General features: G+C 37.6%; 1 protein-coding gene across 8 annotated transcripts in view; it reads left to right on the top strand.

Moving 5' to 3' along the window:
- Positions 1-23,004, top strand: part of LOC149718426 (cell adhesion molecule Dscam1-like) — a 218,662-nt gene that overhangs the window by 101,144 nt on the left and 94,514 nt on the right. For all 8 annotated transcript variants that reach the window (XR_016370326.1, XR_016370332.1, XR_016370337.1 and 5 more), the window contains exons 5-9: positions 8,003-8,296; positions 10,319-10,588; positions 12,129-12,536; positions 18,509-18,670; positions 21,097-21,393. Coding sequence is in view for 4 of the 8 variants with exons in the window: in XM_089844990.1 (XP_089701116.1) it covers positions 8,003-8,296; positions 10,319-10,588; positions 12,129-12,536; positions 18,509-18,670; positions 21,097-21,393 (1,431 nt within the window). In the remaining 4 variants the exon portion in view is untranslated. The remainder of the gene's footprint in view (positions 1-8,002; positions 8,297-10,318; positions 10,589-12,128; positions 12,537-18,508; positions 18,671-21,096; positions 21,394-23,004) is intronic.

The following is a 23,004-nucleotide window of genomic DNA, read 5'->3' as shown; positions in this document are numbered from 1 at the left end:
TTCTCCCTCGTGCCAAGAAACAACGCCAGACGGAGCCCTCGTTCACTTTACGCGGTGCCTCTAGCGGTGCTTATTGGCACCCTAATGACACCCTCGCCGCTGTATGGACCTTTCAGGCAGAAATCGACACTCATCGGTTGCATAAACCGGTTACTATTTTTAGTTCCACTGAACACACTTCCCGTTCCCGCTAAAAGCGACTTTTGTTTGTATTAGCCAACTTACCCTTGATGTAGCTATGTAAAAATGTGGATAATTCTCGACAACCTTAAAGCTTACTACAAATTAGCGAGTTTTGAGGCGTTGCCGGGCGTTGCATAACATATGCGTTTTAAAAACTGCGGCAAATCTTGCGTTAACGGTTAAAGCGACATCTGACGACGCTATTCACGCGGAAAAATGCATAATCTACTGAACGTTTCAAACCGTGCTAATGTGTTGTAGGCTTGATTTTTTTTTTATTAAAGCAGAAAATATTTAGGTTGAAAAACAGAAAAGCAAAAAACAATTAGAATTTGAAATACGACAGAAAATTCTTTAAATAAAAAATGTTCGCCGTTACATTTTTTCCCCTTCCAGATAATTGGTTCTTTTTTAAAAATGGAACAGGGAAAATCAGGGAAAATATAGAGATAAGTTTAAACTTTACGAGTATTGCTTTTGACTCTTTTTAACCCGTTCCGTTTTTTTCCCTTGAATCTTTTTCCCATCCTTTCCGATCTTTAACGAGAAAGGCGGAACCCTTAACTTCAAAAATCTGTAGCTTAAAAGGAATTTAAATAAGGTCTCCTCCCACTAACTTCTCTTTACAAGGCTTCTTTCTTTCTTTTCTTATTTTTTTTTTTTTCACTTTTAAACTTTACTCTGTATTTTCTTCCTACAGAAGATAATTTAATAATGGGGAAGTATGAATCCTCTATACGGGCAATGATAGAAACACGATGCACCTTAGTTTGTGGTTGATAAATTTGCATTGAAAGAGGTTTTTCTAGTTCAGTTCGAAAATTATAGTTCATAGCAAATAAAGAAGGAAATAATGGGAAGTGTTGCATGAACTGGAGACTGGGTGAAAAGTGATTACCACTCCATCTCTCGCTTTCTCTCTACCTTCTTTGTTTGACCAATCAGCTCTCTGTTTTAAAATAAGGTTATATCAAAGGTTTATAGATAAAACAAAAAGTATACTTTGGTCACAGTTCCCAGCCTTTGGTTATAGACGCCATGTAAAATTATTTAAGCAAACGGCCCTCCTCCCAACCTCTACATGAACAAACCAATCAGAGTAGAGCATTTTTGAGGGCAAAGGTTTATAGGTACGTTATGGTGGCGTTCCCAACGTTACTTCTTGGCTACTATTTTGAGCCTGTTCACGATTGTGAAGAGAAGCACACGATTGGTATGATAAGAATGCGCCACGCTTTCAAAATAAAATTCGCTGCCATACTTCCCTCTTGAATAGGGTGTTAAATATAATAAACTTTTGCTTCCACTAGACTAGAAATCGAAGGTTTCTTCCTATTTTTCCCAAAGAGAAATATATATAGGGAACGGAGAGAAGAAAAAAGTTTTAGAAATCCTAAAAACGAGCGAGATTATGTTACGGATGGAGAATGCGCTAGAGCCTTTAGAAGTAGAGTTAGAGTTGCCTTCTTATGTAGAAGGAAGTGTGGAAGAGGTTGAGGAAGAAATTTTCTTCCGAGTTATCTCCCGTTTCCCTCTTTCGTTTTTTTTCTTTCGTCTTCTTCCCTTTTCCAGAAAGCATCATTGAACCTTCTTTGAATATTAGAGTTTTCGGAAAGGAAAGGAGCCACTTTCTTATTTTTTTTTTTTACTTGCCACTTTTTAGTTTCATATCAAATATTGTTTGATGCAGGAGGTTTAAGTTCACTTGTGTTGTATATATAGTGGTAGTTCCCTAAATTATTTATATTTTATGATTGGAAGCGGAAGTGATATAATTTTTATCGTATATGATTGTCCCATATTTTTTTAGTCATATGTTTTGTTGTAAAATGCAAATTCAATAATAGGCACTTCTCAATAGGGTATAGCTCCCATAAGGGCAGTTCTAAAAAGGGTAGTTCTCAAAAGCAGAGATCCCATTTGAGAGTTACAAAAAGCAAGCGCAGTTCCCAAAATAGCAGAGATAAACACTGCTCCCAAAGGGACAGTTAAGTAAACCATAGCTCGCAAAGTGGCAGTTATATAAAACGCAGTTCCCATCAACGGGACAATTAAATAAAACGCAGTTCTCAACGGAGCGATTAAATAAAACGCAGTTCCCAACGGAACAATTAAATAAAACGCAGTTCCCAAAGGGACGATTGAATAAAACGCAGTTCCCAAAGGGACGATTGAATAAAACGCAGTTCCCAAAGGGACGATTGAATAAAACGCAGTTCCCAAAGGGACGATTGAATAAAACGCAGTTCCCAAAGGGACGATTGAATAAAACGCAGTTCCCAAAGGGACGATTGAATAAAACGCAGTTCCCAAAGGGACGATTGAATAAAACGCAGTTCCCAAAGGGACGATTGAATAAAACGCAGTTCCCAAAGGGACGATTGAATAAAACGCAGTTCCCAAAGGGACGATTGAATAAAACGCAGTTCCCAAAGGGACGATTGAATAAAACGCAGTTCCCAAAGGGACGATTGAATAAAACGCAGTTCCCAAAGGGACGATTGAATAAAACGCAGTTCCCAAAGGGACGATTAAATAAAACGCAGTTCCCAAAGGGACGATTAAATAAAACGCAGTTCCCAAAGGGACGATTAAATAAAACGCAGTTCCCAAAGGAACAATTAAATAAAACGCAGTTCCCAAAGCGACAATTAAATAAAACGCAGTTCCCAAAGCGACAATTAAATAAAACGCAGTTCCCAAAAAATGGCAACTAAAGGAAACGCAGTTCCCAAAAAATGGCAACTAAAGGAAACGCAGTTCCCAAATAAGCAACTAAAGAAAACGTAATTTCAAAAAGGGCAACTAAAGAAAACTCAGCTCCCAGATGGACACTTAAAAAAATGCAGTTCCCGAAAGATCAGAGATAAACACTGTTCCCAGAGGGACAGTTAAGTAAACCATTGCTCTCAAAAAAGACAGTTAAATAATACACAGTTCCCAAAGGGACAGTTAAATAAAACATAGTTCCCAAAGAAGCAGATGAAAATCCCAAAGGGGCACTAAACATTTAAACAAACCAAAATTCCTAAAAAAACCAGTTAAAAAAAACCATTTTCCCAAAAGGGAAGTTAAAAAATCCATAGTTTACAAAGAGTTAGTGTAAAAAACTTCAGTTCACAAAGTTGGAGTTAAATAAACCACAGTTCTAAAAAGGCAGTATAACCTCCGCCTTCTAAGTCGCATACTGTCACAAAACAATGAACCCCCTAGCTTCCCTTAAATTGTGTGACGTAATTAATTAACGCTTGATCATTTTATATTCCAAGATGCAAATTACACAACGTTAAAAACCACTTTTAAATTGTATCAATGGTCTTGTAAGGAAGACACATTACCGAAGTGTAACATTTTTCGGTACTTGACTATCTTGTTACTTCTCCTCTTTTTCTTCTCAAAAAGCGAAGATGCTTCTTTTTTTTCTAGGCGACAAACAATCCCCGGTTTTTTATTTAGAACATATCCTAAGATTTCAGTCTATACGGCAACCATCTTTGTTTTTTTCTTCCTAGCCCTTAACATCCATTTTGAAGATTTCAGTCTAGGCCTAGAAAATTACGAATTCAACATGCAGAACGAGAATATTATGCTTTGAAAAAACATCTTTGCATTATCTTTTCTCTTTCCGCGTAACGGTATGTTGTTGGTATACAAATAGTATTCTTCGCCTAGAAATGGGCCTTCTTTTTTTGAAATGGGATCTAAAATTGAAGCACCTTCATCTTTCACTTCTTATTTCACGTAATTTTGGAAGGTTTCGATGCTTGGCTTGTTTTACCATCTAAGCGTTATCGTGCTTGAAATAGGGCTTTTATGAAAAATGTTTCGTTTTTTCTCATTCCTGTTCTTTGAGGTTAGTTTAGCGACGGCCAACGGACACCTGCTTTGGATTGATACAATTTAAAAACCGAGCTGGAGCCGGTTATATGTATGCTAAAATTTTACGTGATAACCCTACTTCGAGCCGAGCGTTTTCAACTATGAGTATGTGAGATTGCCGTAATTTTTATAAATGGTAATTTACCTGGTAAATTTGTGGGGGGTAAGATAATGACCAGAAGATGTTGGTTGTTAGACGCCACTAAGTACAGCCAGGAACTTACATAAATATCTTCAAGTGGCCTAGGACTCCATACTAATATCTGACCGAATGTAACTCTGATTGATTTAAAACTTTGATGAACGCTCCTCCTTCCTAACGTTTCATTGGTTATTCGAATGCATGGGCCAATCATCGAGTTCATGAACTATTTTTTTGCTGTCTGCTACGACGGTTTTCACCGAGAACTTACGAGGTTTTTGCCGTTTTAGAAACTATTAAACAAGTCATGACATGAACGTTCAGGTATCTCGTAATTGAATATTGAAAACAAATGTTTTTATAGTTTCAGTAAACTATGACATTTTTGCCAACCCTCAGAATTTGCAAACGGATTCTAATGTTTTGCTTAACTCTGTTGATGTTGACGTTTGGCTTCAGCGCGATTAGGTCGCAGGGGCCACGGCGCGGATCGCGAGCTACGTCTATGGCACATGATATCTATCTACGTTCAAATAATTTATGCATGACGTCAGGGGTGACGATTTCCATACCTCCGTCCCTTTAATGCAAGCAGAAAGGCTCAGAAAATGCCCTGTTAAAGATTACAAATAGAAGAAATCTATGAATTCCTGGTACATATTGGCGTCTATGTGGAATGGATGGCTGACTAGTCTAATGAAGGAATAGTGGTCAGTAAAAGTTGGGAGAGAACTTAAGTGGGAGAGCTGGCGTAGTCCGATATAGATTTTTAAAATTTCTTTTAACCCTGATCTCGGTCCAGGAAAGGGAGCGCCTTTGCTCCGACTTTCAAACTGTGCATGAACGCGGTCAAAGACACACTGACACTGACACGGTCACGTCACGTCACGTCAAGACACACTGACACGGTTACGTCACGTCAAGACACACTGACACGGTCACGTCAAGACACACTGACACGGCACGTCAAGACACACTGACACGGCACGTCAAGACACACAGACAGACACGTCCAGTCTATTACCTCTCCTTGACGTAATCGTCACTAGGAGAGATCAAAAGTCTATGATTACCGTTAACGTACTTATTTTTCATCTTCAAAATTATTAAAAAGAAAAATATTATTTACAGCCCTGTAGCAGCTAAATACCGCGTTTGACACGATGGATTTTGAGGCATCCATTACACAGGCCGAGATTGCCATCTATTAATATTTCGTTTTCCAAACAATTTCGTTCCGCTTGGTTTGGGTTGGTTCGCGTGGGAAGATTTAGCTCGAGCCGCGCGGTTTTAAAATATAAATCAAATTTTCGCGTTCGTTCTCTCTTCAGTTCCAAAAGCCTTCCTTTGAGCGGCGGAATATAGGTGAGAGCTTATAAATATTTTACGAAGAAACCGGCATTAAAATTTATAAAATAATGGAGCCGGGCGGAAATAAGTAGGATGGAACCATGCGCCACACAATTCCAAAAGCTCTCGAACCGTCAAGAGTTTTAGAATTCCTATGGGAAGGTTGGGTTCGTCGTACTTGATTATACCAAGAAGTGATATCTAGTTTACTAGGGAGAAGGTATAAGATGCCTAAGTATTCGCGCGCCATAGTCCTAGTCCCCCTTTCAAAATACAAGGGGGGACGTAAAAGGAGGCCGGGCTATTTCGCCTCTCCTCAGTTGGAAAATACGTAATTTTCGTCATACGCTACGCGCTGACGTGAGTTTTCAAGAACCAATGAGATGCTGGTTGTAATTTTGAGGCGGCGGGGATTAACTCCAGACATACTCTACGTTTGGAATGGAGATAAAGCTGGAAATGTGGCGAATTTATACCTTCTCCATAATAAACTAGATATCACTTCTTGATTATACCAACGTCCAAGGGAAGTATACTCTGTCCGTGGAGGAGAAATGTTGATAAACCATGAATGTCAGTGAACTTTTCCCAGAATACCTCGCGATTCGGTGGGACTTGGCAAGTGCTGCTGCGTTGCCGAAATTTTTCCAATTTTTATTTGCGTAAAAACTAGCTTATTGATATTTTATAATCATGTGTCGATACTGAAAATATTTAATATCTGTTACTTCAATCATTCCATTTTGTTTACTTATCTTTTCCTTTTGCTAGTTTTTGTCCGCAAAGGCAGTTTTTATTATGTGTTATCCAGCCCTGCTAGAGTGATAATTAATGTTTTACTTGAATTGCATTAAATATTACTCCATGGTGGCAGCTAGATATATTGCAACTAATATAAAACGGCAACAGATTTATATTTATTTATTTATATTTTCTTATTGGATTGTACTTATGGCTGCAATGTTAAGATCCACATAACCTCCAACTTCTAAATCGTAGCAATCTTGGTAAGAACAAAAAATAGAGTAAGGAAACGACGATAAAAGGTGGAACTATCCTTTTGTATCCAGAGAAGAATAAGTGCGCGTAGAGAATGGAATCTGAACAGCCAAAAACTAAAAAAAAAAGAAAAGTATAACGAAAAGAGATGAGCGTATCGCATGACCAGTCTTATATGGGAGCTGGATATACTAACTTGCTTTTGCAAAGAGAAGAATTCTTTATCCGGAAAATTTATTCAAATAAGGGCCTGTCCTCTCTCTCCTCAACGCTCTTTTTCCCCAGAGATAGAGGGGAAAAAAAAGAACCAAGGCTCGAAAGTGTATGGGACGACATACCGATTTTCTCCTTTTTGTGACGTGGATTGGGCTTGAATGACGAGTCCCAAGAACCATACAAGGGTTAATCTTTGACCCATCACTAATTATTCATATTTTTGGGTAAACACGTACATACACTTAAATGAAATGTCAGTTATGCCATGATGTAAAATTAATTTGCCTTTTATGCACGTGGATTTTATTTCGTTTACTTTTAGTTTAAGATTATAAAAAGATCAAGAATTTTATTTTAAAGGATCTGCTGAGAACATTCAAAGTTGTTATAGGACCAGAAAAAGTGGAAAGTGGTTTTTCTGAAGTATTTTGATAGCAATTTGTTTTGACTTATCTTTTAAGGAAATTTCTAGGCTAGAATATTTTCATTTTTATGTGAAAGAGCGTATAAAATAATGATTATCTACAATATTAAATAAGATACGAGCAATTAAGTTTTGTTACTGTTACCCTATGCATTAGGCCTTACGACGAAGATGACGATTGAGTGGCTACAACTTTCTATTGGACGATTTGTACTGTACCACCTGACGTGTTCATCCAATAGGGTAGTATAGCCCTCTGTTGTCATCTTCACAGAGGTCTAACGCTTAGAGTCCAGTGAGAAAACTTAATTATTTGTATCTCCTTTAATATTGTAGATGGATACAGTAGTTCAGTGTGAAATATGAGAAGGGGATAATAGAAGAAGAATGACTCTTTGTATCTTAATTTCTTAATACTTCAGTTATGAAACATGATTCTTCCCAGGCTCACTCTTTTTGTTTGCTCTCCTTCTCATCAAACTTCAGTTGGGCATCGCACTGTGCAAGGGTGAATTTAGGGTTTGGTACTAAATCCTCAGCAATCAACCCACAAACCTTGATTGTCTTGACGTTGGAAAAAATCCACAAGCGCGTGCACCTTGGCAAATATTTAAGCGCTAATAGAGTAATTATGGGGGAACTATTTATCGCGTATGTGATTCGGTTTAGTAACCTTGTATACTCCAATGTAAAATGATGTTGTAAATAATCACGTTACATTTACGACGATTTGTGGTACACTTCACTCGAAGGGAAGTATTATACACCTCTGGACATACTTATTAAATTTGATCATTTATTTCTTTTAGAGCCCCATACAAGCGTTCCACCACGAGTAACTCACGTCCTGCACCAAGTCTCCGCCAAACAAGGCGACAATGCCGTCCTTCCGTGCGTTGCTCAGGGCTATCCTGTACCGCGACACCAATGGTTCAGATCTTCCGGTAACCAGTTGGAATACTTACATTTGGGACACCGTCACAAACAACAAGACGGTGTCTTGGTTTTGCATCACGTTTCGGTTGAAGACGGTGGAACTTACGTATGCATCGTTACAAACGACGTTGGCGAAGAAAAAGTCGAAATTAGACTCACCGTATCTGGTAAGAATGTTTCGAAATCATAGGCCTATTTCTCTTAAAACCTTAATTTCTATTGACTTAGAAACCTAACAGATTTGACGTCATACTTATTCCAAAAAAGTTTACCCTCGTTTATTATTGTAACGTTTAATTTGGACTACTATGAAGTTTTTATAACTTTGAATATTCATGAAAATATGAAAATTTAGAGGCTAATAAGTTAATTTTGTCAGAAGTAAATAGAGGGAAGTACTTATCTCCAGCTTAAGTTAGTGCAAGGCGTTCCTTTCCCATAAAAAAACACTGTTTGTGGTGCAAAATTTAAATTCATCCAATCAGAGAGAGGAAAGTTTTCGAGAGAAAGTGTCTTGCACGCGCCACCTAACTGTCCTAAAGGTAACTAAAATCGTTCAAACCTGGACAGACGAAGAGAAAATAGTTTCGGGGATGTGTATTCATCCACGACTTTCCGCCAAAATCGCGATTCTTGGACATCGCAAAAAAACTCTATAACTCTACGCCTCGCAAAACGCCCTTTGATACGTACTTCCCTATATTTACTTCTGGTTGTATCGAATTGAAAATAAGCATTTCTCAAAACATGTGGTAAATATCAATGGCGCCATTTATAAATTCTACTAAAATTATAAAACATCTCAATCCGAAATTTAATGATCCATTTATATTCCACTATCCCTTTAAACCGATTAAAAAAATATATATTTGCATATTTAGGATAAATAATTAGTAAAGCTGTAATTTAATCAAACCGAAACCCAGTGAACAAGGATATATTACATTCGAGTTAAGTTTACCTTCAAAACAAACGAACATCGTTGCATTGAAGAGTTAATTTTGATGACAGAGATCGGAGCGTGTGTTTAGTTCACGCGTCACTGATAATTAGTTTCGTATCTCACGCCGGCGGCAAAACCTTCTCCAAAACTCATTCTCGAGTTCTCTCTGCGGAACAGTTTGAGAATCAACTGCAAACCATCCAAAGCGTGATGGTTTGTTTAGGGAGTAACGACTGTAACTGAGTCAATGTTTAGACTTCAGAGAATCAACAGAAGTTTATTAACAGAAGAATGCTATTACAAGTTACAACGAAAGATAATTAGGAATAGTGAACACAGATAGTAAAACAGGGCGTTGCCTCTAAGCCAACAAAGAAAAACAAAATATAAATATGGTCAACAAAAACCTAAAACATTGTAACGCTGCAAATGCCTCAAAAGCCGGGAACAGTAGCTTAAATTTTATTTTGCTATTTAAAATTGGCTGGAAATAAATTCAGTCTTTGGGTTAAACGAGTCTGGAAAATTTTCTAACTAAATTGAACTGCGCGAGTCTGGCGTTATCACTGAGATTTGGTAACTTCTCGTACTTTTAGTCTGCATCAGAATGCTTTGATAACAATCACGTTAGAAATCGCGATGGTATTAACTTAAGTTTAGAATGTTTGCCCTCTAAAGCTGCGTAAGTGTGTAATTATTTATAAGAAACTTCGTTACAATTTATTTCGATTGCTTAAAGCCCAAATTTAAATTCAAAATCGATTTTGGCCAATTCTTAACTTATGCAAACTAAAAAGGCATTTTGGCTAATATATTATTGAAAAGGTTGTTCCCAAGGTAGAAAAAGTGGAATACGTTTCATGTTTCAATTAAAAGAGACTTAAAATTGACATTAACGTTTAATGCCATGAACTATAACGCATAAACTATTTAAAGAGGAAGAAGCTTTATTTCTATTAGTCCTAATTGGCCCTTGACCTTTCGCGTAGACGATTCCGTCGTCTGCTCACTGTACCAGCTCTTTACCTCTAATGTTTTCGAGGCCCTGGAGGGCAGCTAAAACGTATATTAATGCGTGTTATCTTTGCCCAGCCTCTTGTCTAATTAGATATTATAATTGTAATATTAGTACACTAGACTAATTTCGAATTAATTTACATGTAAGAGAATGGGCTCCCCATTCTGATTAACATATTGTTTGACTTAACTAATCCTTTCCTTGATCATTGTTTGTTTGGTCACACAGTGCCCTTATCCGTGACGATTCATCCACGACATCAGGAGGTAAACAAGGGCGTTCAGGTCACGTTGAATTGCACCGTTAGTGGACAGCCCTTGGATTTAGTGGAATGGAGGAAAAATATGGAGGTACTTGTGGCGGACCGAAGAGTCTCGTTCCACTCTAGGACATTGCTCAACATTAATTCGGTGGAGCAGAAGGACAAGGGGATGTACCAGTGTTTTGTCGGAAACGAAGAAGGTTCCCTACAGGCCTCTTCTCAAATATTGGTTTTATGTAAGTTGTCTCATTCTTTCAATTATGTTAGACAGGGCGATTTAATCTTAAGATATAGACAGGGATAGATTTAATTATAGAAGTACTTAGGAATGGAGAACTGTTAGTATTTACTTCAGTCCGACTCATAGCCCAGTATAGAGCCCCTCCCTCTAACACGTAACGAAAAGTTCAAATTATCTTATTGGCTCACTTAAACTACGTTTGATGACGTTGCTGACGGGGACGGTGAAAAATACGTAATTCCGTTTTACCTCTGTCGCTATGACCCGCCTCTTCTTTCATACCCCTCCCCGTCCCGGCGAAGGGGGTCCGGGACTTTGACGCGCGCCCACATTACTCTGTTCTCCATTCCTACTTCTAAAATTAAATCTATCCCTGATATGGAGCTCTGACACTTACGTCATAGCGATAAATCCAAATTAAAGGAAAAGATCCAGTTTATACACATTATACCTTAATAGAACCGTTAGAACGGCCTTTTACTAAATATGAAAGGATAAATTTAAAAAACATAAGTGATCTCTTATTACAAAATAATTAGCATTTAATTAGGCTTAAAAACGAGGACTAATGTGCTGCCATTAATTTAATGGCGTCTACTAGCCAGAACCTCTTCCCCTTTCCTCTCTAGCAGACGCCATTAAACCAATGGCGGATGGCACAGTAGTACTCGTTTTTAAGACTAATTAAATGCTAATTAATTTTTATGTAATAGGAGATCATTTTATTTTTTTAATTTTTCCTTTTATATTTAGAAAAACGCCATTCCTGTAAGGTAACCTTTCCTTTAAATTTTTGAAGGACAATCAATCATTTTCGAGACGTTGTTAGTAGTTTTAAAAATTCAGAGATAAACATTAAATTGAAATTTAAACGTCCGACCAATCGCATGAAGTACATTTCATTAGATGAAAGTAACGACGCTTTGTGATTGGTCCAAGATTCAACTACAAATTTATCTTAGAAATCTAAATCCATTTTGATTAGTATAATCATTCTAATATGGTTCCTGGTGGATTTACTTACGCAGATAGGCCTTATAACTAGTAGAGGAATTGTTTAAAAGATTTGATTTCCTAAACTACGAAATAGTTTAATGATATAGCCAAGAAGTGATATCTAATTTTACTAGGGAGAAGGTATAAGATGCTTAAGTATTCGCGCGCCGTAATAACAGTCCCCCTTTCAAAATACAAGGGGGGACGTAAAAGGAGGCCGGGCTATTTCGCTACACTCTCCTCAATCGGAAAATATGACTGTAATTTTCGTCATTCGCGTCGCGCTGACGTGAGTTTTCTAGAAACAATGAGATGATGCTGGTTGTAATTTAGAGGCTGGGATTAACTCCGAACCCTACTATACGTTTGGACTGGAGATAAAGCTAGAAATGTGGATGAATGAATTTATACCTTCTCCCTAGTAAACTAGATATCGCTTCTTGTTTAGGCCATTAGTCTACTTATGGAATCATTATATTTTTTCTTTGATTTATCGTGGTCTAATTGGCTGTGTTTCGCTCTGGCTTCTCTTCACGCAGCAGAACCGCCTCTGCTCCTTCACTCTTTCGAAGACGCGGCCATCCGACCGGGTCAACAAGTGTCGTTAAAGTGCGCGGCCACGGGTAATCCCTTGCCACAAATCACTTGGTTTAGTTACGGTCATCCCGTTAGGGACTCGCATAACGTGCGCCTCGGGGATTACGTCAGTCGGGACGGTTCCGTTGTCAGTTTTGTTAACTTCACCTCCGTTAGTCTAGCGGACGGAGGACATTACGAGTGTCGCGTCGAAAACGATTACGGGATAGTGGTCCACGGTGGACAAATGAAAGTTGCCGGACCTCCTTTTATTCGTGATTTATCCAACCGAACTGCCATCGCCAAACAGAGCATCACCATCACGTGCCCCGTTACGTCCTTCCCCATTCAGAAGATCACGTGGGAAAAAGGTCAGTCTTTCTTTCAATTTCTTGTCGGGCCCTCTGAAGTTTTAGCGAGGGGCTACTCACTTCCCTAAAAAATGTACACCAGATTTCTTATTTCCAAATATTTCCGATTTATTTCTATTATTTTTGTATTTCTTTATTTCCCGATATTTCTCCTAAAATTTCCAATATTTTCACTATATTTCCCTTAAATTTCCAATATTTTCACTATATTTCCCTTAAATTTCCAATATTTTCACTATATTTCCCTTAAATTTCCAATATTTTCACTATATTTCCCTTAAATTTCCAATATTTCGATTATTCCTTCGTATTTCTAATATTTCTCAGTATTTCTATTATTTTTGTATTTCTTTATTTCCCGATATTTCTCCTAAAATTTCCAATATTTTCACTATATTTCCCTTAAATTTCCAATATTTTCACTATATTTCCCTTAAATTTCCAATATTTTCACTATATTTCCCTTAAATTTCCAATATTTTCACTATATTTCCCTTAAATTTCCAATATTTTCACTATATTTCCCTTAAATTTCCAATATTTCGATTATTCCTTTGTATTTCTAATATTTCTCAGTATTTCTATTATTTTTGTATTTCTTTATTTCCCGATATTTCTCCTAAAATTTCCAATATTTTCACGATATTTCCCTTAAATTTCCATTATTCCTTCGTATTTCCAATATTTCCGATATTTCTCATTATTTCCTAATATTTCCGATATTTCTCATTATTTCTTAATATTTCTCATTATTTCCTAATATTTCCGATATTTCTCATTATTTCCCAATATTTCCGATATTTCTCATTATTTCCCAATATTTCCGATATTTCTCATTATTTCAGATATTTCCCTATATTTCCGATATTTCTCAATATTAAGATATTTCTCGAAATATTGAAATATATTTCTTAAGGCTTGTACACCATATTTCGTAAGTGGCTATCCCCTCGAGTTTTAGGTTAGGTCATTTGTTTATAATATGCCTTTAATAGCGAGTTAATAGAGCAGAGTTCTGGTAACTGGTTAAGGGTTTAACTAATCATTAAAAAATGGCTCTCAGAAGGATTGAAAGATTTTAGTGTTAAAGGGAGCTAACAACTGACTAGGGGGAAGAGATAGTCTGACGTCACGCAGCCCCTCTCTGGTTGGCATTTTTGCGCGTAGAATACTATTTCCAACCGTTAGGGGGATGAAACTCCAGTAAGAGATAGAAGGGTGTGACGTTTCAGGGTCAGAACTGTTAGCTCACTATTGTAGGCTTGTAGCGTTTAATTTTGAGTACCATATGTAAGGTTTTGGTGATTTTAAATATCTGAAAATGTAAAGATTTATTTACAAAATCTAAAATATATATCGAAAACACAACGTTAAATGCGCCCACAACCCGCTATTGACTTGGAGATGACGTCATAAAGGGGTCGTCTTCTAGTGTAAAAATATGTAGCTCGCAACTGTTGTTTTGCTCCATTGCAAGAAATCAACTCCATTTTAAAAGATGACGCAAATCTAAACCAATATAATTGGTTGAAATGCACAGGCGTTTTTAGGCATATCTGGCCGCCATTTTTCAAGATGGCGGCGGATTGGAAAAATCTTTCTTAGTACCTGCCTACTACTTTAGAGTAACGTCACTGCAAAACTTCAGACTTCCAGGTAAAGCGGTTGGACTGGGCGTTGATTATCACTCAGTACTTTGACATCTGTAGATTTAAATTGAATTTAAGTTAATTTATGGAATTAAACATAAATCATATATGTTTTTGAGTAATAATCGAACGTCCCATATGCAACGCTCTGCGCAACTATATAGCAACAGGACGACGTCAATAGATGTAATTTCCTTCAAAAATACGAAAGATTAATTTGATATATTTCTCAAAATGTAGGTCAAAGTAGGCTACACCTAAAATAGGCTATATATTTTTTTTCTCTCTTTTTTGAATTCTAATCGAAAGAAGATTCTTTAGTATTGAATTTTGCCCACGTTAGCTCTCTCTCTCACTATAGTGGATAATAATAAATTTATGCGAAAATATATATTCATAGTAAACCACACCATCAGCTTAATTCAAAGAGACGTTGACGCTTTTCCCAGGAGTGAATAAAGAGGGAGGGCTTTAATATATAATGTGAAAGATAAACATAGACGTGAAATTTTTATCCAAATATTATCTTTTCCAATTTTAAATTAGGTTTAGGTTTTAAGAATAGAGTGATATTTGAATTTTTATTTTTTTTTTTATTTTTTTAACCTTTGAAGAGTAGTTTTAATATTTTGTCGGTGGTTCAATCAAAGGACGCTTAGAAAAAAATATGAACTCGATGGGGTTATATATTTATTCGCACCAATTCGTTCCTTGTATAAATAATGGTTATTAATTTAAAATGAATTACATAGGAAGGGAAATAGAGGGCCTATAATACGTGTTCGAATTTTATCTGTAATTCGAAAAATAATCAGTATGAAATATAAGTTTTAGCGCCCGAGCAAAGTGAGCTTAGAGGAATACACCTTAAAATATTAACTTAATGTTTAAAGTGACCTTGATATACACTATAAAATAACAATAGAGACCGTTATTTACGCCCCCTTCCCAGCATTTAGCCAGTTACATTGTTGTGAAATATATCTAAGTTCGTCACTTAATTTGTATAGATCTTAACCTAGCCTTTGACCTTTAATTACTTTCTCATAAACAGCCCCACATTCCACAATACGTCAATATTTAAAATCAATAACCAATAAACAATAATCAATGCCCAACCCAAGAAGGCTGAAATTAAGTAGTAGGCCAAGCCCCAAAAGTGATTTCTCCAATCCGCCGCCATCTTGAAAAATGGTGGCCATCAATCTAAAAACACTTTTTCATATGAAATAACGCACGTACTAGTAGGCCAAGCCCCAAAAGAGATTTCTCCAATCCGCCGCCATCTTAAAAAATGGCGGCCATCAATATAAAAACACTTTTTCTTATGAAATAACGCACGTACATTTCAACAAATTTCTTTAAAATTTAGTGCACTGGTTTCCTATATCCTATAGACTGGCTTTACGACTTTTGCGTTTCAATATGCCTCTATCTTTTACAATGGCGGACTGAAATATGTCAAAGAACATTTTCCGCTCAAAATCGACAATAGAACCCACAGTACTTCGGTCATAACACTCTTCCTTTTTTGGAACATCCTGTTTATCTCGTGGTTTTTTCAGTTTAAGATTTACAGAAGAAAACCCGATCTGTTTACTCAATTTTAAACCAAGGAATCCCCTAGTTCTTAATTACACCGCAGTACCTCAATGGAAAAAAAGAAAAAATAAAATTGGTAGAAATTGGGAGTTCGCGGAATTCAATACAGGTATTCTGGTCCGAGGGAGAAATGTATTATATTGCATTCCTGTCATGGGTTCTCTTTCCTTGCCACATAGAAAAAAATACTGGAATAGGAGGTTCGATCGATAGGTGTTAACATCTTGGTGAAGGAAAGTTTGATTTTGGACTCTATAGCATCTCTTCCTATGCATGGACGTCCAATTTACCCAACCCCGATTTTAGGTTACACGGATAAGCTTTACTTGCCACCTGGGTATAGCAACAAGAACTTTTGCATGTGACTTGCTAACGTAAAAAACATTTCCACCGAGAGGAGGCCCATGCACGATAAGCATTTTGGTATTTTCAAACAGCAATGCACATACAATAGGATTACTAGAGGAAATAGTCGGGAAAAAAACCAGGAAATAGTCGAGAAAAAAAAATCGGGGATATAGTCGAGGAAAAAACCGGGGATATAGTCGAGGAAAAAACCGGGGAATAAGTCGAGGAAAAAACCGGGGAATAAGTCGAGGAAAAAACCGGGGAATAAGTCGAGGAAAAAACCGGGGAATAAGTCGAGGAAAAAACCGGGGAATAAGTCGAGGAAAAAACCGGGGAAATGGTCGAGGAAAAAACCGGGGAAATGGTCGAGGAAAAAACCGGGGAAATGGTCGAGGAAAAAACCGGGGAAATGGTCGAGGAAAAAACCGGGGAAATGGTCGAGGAAAAAACCGGGGAAATGGTCGAGGAAAAAACCGGGGAAATGGTCGAGGAAAAAACCGGGGAAATGGTCGAGGAAAAAACCGGGGAAATGGTCGAGGAAAAAACCGGGGAAATGGTCGAGGAAAAAACCGGGGAAATGGTCGAGGAAAAAACCGGGGAAATGGTCGAGGAAAAAACCGGGGAAATGGTCGAGGAAAAAACCGGGGAAATGGTCGAGGAAAAAACCGGGGAAATGGTCGAGGAAAAAACCGGGGAAATGGTCGAGGAAAAAAACCGGGGAAATGGTCGGGGGAAAAACCGGGGAAATGCTCGGGGGGAAAAACGGGGGAAATGGTCGGGGGAAAAAACCGGGGAAATGCTCGGGGGGAAAAACGGGGGAAATGGTCGAGGAAAAAACCGGGGAAATGCTCGGGGGGAAAAACCAGGAAATAGAGAAAACATGGAAAAGTTACCTAGGAGTATCAATCTGAAAATCTTGTTTCAACCCTGAACAAAGGCGGGAGTTTCTATTCCAGCATTGATTTCATTCCTCGAATTTCGCGGCGAAAAAGCTCGGAACGCCCTCTTCTTTGGAGAAAATGGTAAAAATGTACTCGAGAGATAATAGTGACACAAATTCCTTGCCGAGATCTTTTGCGTACGTATGAAAAGAAGAAACCAAAAAAGACCCCCGAAAAAATGTGAAGTTGGGCACCGAATAAAGAAAGCTCCCAAATAGACTATATGTAACGCCATTACAACTTATACTCAGACCATTTTACTTGTAAGACACTCTTGGGACCAAGGCTTATATATATACGAAATCGCCCATTTGAATCTCAAATGGTATTTCTTGCCCGCTATACATACCCGTGTCCTCAAAACTTATATACATTCTGGGATCAATTCTGCACCAGAATCCTCCCAAAAAGGAGCACTTTTTTCTTGTAGTGTCGTTTTTAAAGGATAAAAGTTAGTCTCACGCTCAATGTGCAACAGGTAGGCTACGTTCTCGGGAAGCCTTAAACTTTTTTAGTAATATCAAAATTAAATCAGAAAATGCGCAACTGCAATAAAATCGATCATTAAATTAAGGATTGAAACTGCATGCATGGGTTCCTTTTTCGAATGTAATATAAAATAGATTTAGATTGGCCTATATGTATTTCCTATGTTTTAAGAGAGATCTATACGCCTTTTACGAGAATTCTCCCATTTTGGAAGGCGCCATCTGATGAGTCAGCCCGTCTTGACATTTTTTTATTACTTTTCATGCGGACATTATTCCATAAAGAAGGGTTTTTAAATTTCTGACCGCCATATAAAAAGATGGCAACAAATCGAACCCGAAAGACCATTCAGCTCGTCTATAGTATAGGTTAAAGGAAACTAGTGTACTAAATATTTGTGAATCGGTTGAAACGCGCGGACTTTGTTGCATAGAGAAGATATTTTACATTTCTGGGCGCCATTTATTAAGATGGCGGCGGATTGATAAAATCTTTCTTAGCACGCCCCTACTACTTATGAGTAACGTTCCTGCAAATTTTCAGCCTTCTAGGGCTGGGCGTTGATTATCAGTCAGTCAGTACTTTGATTTATATAGATATAGATGACTCCGAAAACTTAAAAGAAACTCAAAATCACTATGGCAATGTTTCAGACGAAGGTTCTGTGTTTCAACCCTAAAAACTTGACTTTTATGCTTAACTTTCTGTCTAGATTTATTCAATTATTTTATGTCAAACTATCTAAACCATATTGTAATCGAAATAAAACTATAACTTATTTGTCCAGTTAAATGTGAAGCTTTAGATAAAACAAGCAGACTTTAATGGTTTCAAATAGCTAACACAGCCTGTTCATTTTATTGGGTGTCCCTGTAGTCGGGTCTTTTAGAAGAGATGTTTTGTTTATATCTTGATGTTCTTTTTTTGTTGTTTTTTCTTTTAGGTGGTAAACAGCTTCCCTTAGGTCGTCGACATAAAACGTTTCCTAACGGTACGCTGGTGATTCAGGATGTTGATCAAATCGAGGACGTAGGACGGTATACGTGCGCTGCTGAATCCCCTAATGGAGAAAAAGCGCACCGGGAAATGTACCTCAAAGTTTTAGGTAAAGTAAACAAATTTAAAAGTTTTGACCCTTCTCGCCATTCTTCCCCCCCCCCCCCGCCCCTTTCCTTCTCAGTGTCATCAACTCGGGATTGGGATTCTTGGTAACGTTCTTCTTATTTTTCGGGTTCGCAAATTGAAGTTAGAAAGATTGAGTTGATTCGTAATCGTGACATTTTGACAGGAAAGTAACTTGTCCAGGGTTGATACAGTACCTGGAAAACTGGTAGGTGAGGAATATTGAAAAATGGCTCCCCTTGAACTTGAATATTGTTACCAGGGATCCATGTAAAATTACATAAATCCCTGTTGTTTCCAAAGTCCTGAGCTATTTCAGCTTGGCTCGGTAATTTTTCTATAGTAGTACGAATTCAACGCATCGTGCTAGTAATTTTTAAGCGTGGTATTAAATAAAAGCGAAAATAAATTATGCAGGGAAAACCTTGAAAAGTCATGGAATTATGAAACGCAACAAAGTTTAACAATTAAAAGTGGGAAATAGATCCTTTTCAAGGGAGCTACAATATTGTTAACATACCCATTAATGTTCTGTCTTTAGAAAACAAAGTAGCCAAACACCAGACTCTATTTTACCCCTCTTGAAAAGGGTCTATTGTTTTGGGAACGTGGCTGTAGACAGCCGGAGTAAATATGCAAAGAAGTCTTTTGATATAAAATATCTGTGGTAACGGTGGTCACCCTAGCTAAGGTTACAACTGCACATTCCCACAAACAGTCGAAATTGTAGAAATAGGATCATAATATCCCGTGGGCATCGTCTGTTTTTCCACAAGAGTGTTAAAATCCATTTTCCAAAATAACTTTTCAGCCCATTCAAGTCTTAACTTAAGGTCTTTTAAGACGGTACAACTTTTTACTCAACAAGAGGGGTCAAAAGTTGAGCCAGCAAAAATTTGTCAGTGATAAATTTTTAATTTGGTGGTTCAACATGTCCAACTTCTGTTCACAAAACTTTGCATCGTCTGAAAAGGCATTAAGAGGTACAAACTATCTATGGTTCCATTTTAAAAGTATATGGGTCTTGTCAGTGTATAATCTTAGACAACCTTTCACCCTTATCACCCTTGTGGTTTTTTTTTGCGTAACCCACGTTAATAAGAAAGTTTTAACACCGTGAGTAAATAAGATGAGAGAAAATCGATTCATCGCGCATGAAAGAAGCTTATCTGAAGATTGTAGAAGAAAAAGTTGATTATTCCGAAGATTCTCTCCATCTTTAAGGGTACCTTCACACACCTGCCTGAGAAATGGGTAAATATGATGCTAGTTGGGATTAGGACTTGTTGGTCAGGGTTTATAGCCCAGGGAAGAGATGAAACCATCCGTTAAGGGAAATTTTGGGAATTTAGGTGAACGTAATATTATGATAGGTGGAAGTTTGGGAATTTGAAATCAGCCTGGAGATCATTGAAAATTGGGTAAGAAACTGAAATATCAGGAGACTAGTTTAGGGAATTAGAAGAAAAATTAAATCTTTTTTGCCTTTGGGAGTCTAAAGGGAACCTAAAAAATTAGGGAAAATTTGGGAAATTAAAATGAACTTAAAGGGTTAGTTAACTTAGGAAATTTAAAATGAAACTAAGAAAGGTTTGTTAGCTTTGGGAATTTAAAATGAAACTAAGGAAGGTTTGGGAACTTTGGGAATTTAAAATGAAACTAAGGAAGGTTTGGGAACTTTTGGAATTTAAAATGAAACTAAGGAAAGTTTGGGAACTTTGGGAATTTAAAATGAAACTAAGGAAGGTTTGGGAACTTTGGGAATTTAAAATGAAATTAAGAAAGGTTTGGGAACTTTGGGAATTTAAAATGAAAGTAGGAAACTTTGTAATTTTTAAATTGCCCCGAAACGTCAGAAAAATGTTTGAGAATGTGAAAATTAAACCCAAAAATCAAAAGTTTCAAAATATGAAATTTTAACCCAACAGTCCGATAAAAGTTTTGAAATTTAAAACTAACTTTAAACATCCGATAAAATATTTTGAATTTAAAAACTGACCTAAAATATGTTAAAGCGCATGAGAAAAATATTTTTCACCGAAGAAATTTGAATCTGAAAGTTTGTAACAAGTCTATTGATATCTCGCACCAATTGGCTAGATATTCAGACACACATTCTTGTGAACGTACCTTAAAGCCTACCACAGTGTATTTCCCCGCAATTCCCTTTTTTTTAGACGAGTTTTTTGACGTGGAAAAGCTATTTGAAATTCCGACTGAACCCCCGGGGGTAATTTTTCCTTCTAGCTCCTTTCTTGCGTGGCGTACGAACTTCATCTCATTGAAACGCTCTAGCACGAGGAAAGCCCATCCGCACATCCATTTCCTTTTTCATCTTCCTTAAGAAAGGAAAGGACTAAGGCATAAATCCAATAAATTTTCTTCCTCTTCTTCTTTTGGGTTTCTCAGTGCCTCCAGCCATCACTCCGATCGTGGCCGGGCCGAAGCTTCAAGAAGGGATGAGAACGAGTTTGACGTGTTCCGTCTACGGAGGCGATCCACCAATTAGAATACGGTGGTTCAAAGACAGTCAGCAGTTCGGCGGGGCCTTGAGCACCGAGATGGGGGTTTCGATCGAATCAATAGATGATTTCATCTCAACTCTGGTTTTCAAGTCATTGAGGAGGGACAATAGCGGGACTTACACTTGCGTTGCCACCAACGACGCCGCCGTCGTTAATTTCTCCGTTCCAATCAACGTTAATGGTAAGCCGCCTACACCACTCTTTTTCTCTCGCATTACATTCCCAGGGCTTAATATTGATTACTTAAGAGTTAAGACGATATCCTCCTCTTACACCTACTCTTACGACATGGTTCTAAGAATTGCGATGGTTTGCGTAACTTGCATAACGCCTTAGTAATCTTGCTGATAGATATAAATTTGTTCAGCCTGATCATTCTTACATGCGCATGTTTTGCCACTTGTCTAGCGGGCCATTTCACGCTCAACATTTTCGGTGTGTTGACCGTGAATGACAATACTAGTCGATGAAAACAGTGAAAGTGGAGGTCTGTAGACTGTCGATCATCCATCAATGGTGTGAGGCAACTATTGAGACTCTTCGCCAACTGGAAAAACTATTCCGATCTGAAGTTTCTGTCCTCAGATTAAAGGGCTCCACCGGCGGCTTGCGGGCGCGGTAGCTTTGGAAGAGGTAAAAGGCAGTCTACCGTTTGCACGTGTAAGGATAGAGACCCCGCAAGCCTCTGGTGGAGCCCTTTAAGTTGCAATTCATAAAGAAAACGGTCACTGTATTAAAATTTACGACTCCGTTTTTACTTTTTCGCAAATGAAACTCGCTTAAATATTTAAAGGTATATTCGGAGCTAGATTAGCTCTCAATACATATTACGTATTTAGAGACCAATTCACCAACCTTTGCAATTCTTATAACCATGATTTAGCGCGACCACCATGTTCCACCCTGCACCCCCCTGAAGGCTATTATTCTTCATAAATTCCTTTTACGCCAAATTACTCGCCAATGATTACGAGTAATGACACTGCCGTCTTTTTTTCCTGTTAGACTCGATTAATAATCCTGCTGAATTTCCTTTGCTGAAACGACTTAGTTTTTATGTCCCCTCGTATTCGTTAATGTATGCGCTGCGCTTCCTTCTTAGGTTCGGTGGAACCTTATTTCCTCTTTAAAGTTAAGACAACCGTTTTAATTACTTGATATATGTGCCAACGATTCAGTGAATCGACATCATGTACTTAATAAATCTAAAATGAGGAGCAAAAGTAGTAATAGGGTTCCGGAGTATCGTCTCCATTAAAACCGAACATCTTAAAAACGTTAGATGGGGTGCCAAAGTCACCAGACCTGTACCAAGTCCGTATTGTTTGAAGACATATCTAACGTCTATGTTTTCCACATACCGTGATTTTCCGTCTTGAGAAAACAAGATGTTGAAACACCAGACTGTATTTGACCCCTGACCTTTTAAAAGGTCTGTTTTTTCTACCCGAGCACAATGACTTTAGGTAAATGGATTTAATTTCCCCGCTGAATGTTAAAATATCTTATTTGATCTCTTAAAAGGATATAGAACGCGTTTTGTAGGAACATGTCAACAGTGAGCAAGTGTGAGATGGAGGTTCGGAGAGACATAATTTTCTTTCAGCCCCTCTTTGAAAATCGGTACCGAGTTGTGGCTCGGTTTCACCAGAGAGGAAAAAATAAAGTTTGTTTACAGCCAGTATTACGGCCCAGGCTATAATTAACCACACTGATCCCTGGTGTGAGCCTCTAACCGTCTTTTCGTATTTACTCTTTTTTGAATTCCTTTTTATGGATCACATGACGTCTG

This window comes from Phalangium opilio, unplaced genomic scaffold (genome assembly GCF_054372755.1).
Source record: "Phalangium opilio isolate 3A_F unplaced genomic scaffold, DU_Popi_V2 ptg000002l_1, whole genome shotgun sequence".
Lineage (NCBI taxonomy): Eukaryota > Metazoa > Arthropoda > Arachnida > Opiliones > Phalangiidae > Phalangium > Phalangium opilio.
The sequence above is the reverse complement of the archived record's forward strand: the minus strand, read 5'-3'. Positions and strand labels throughout refer to the sequence as shown.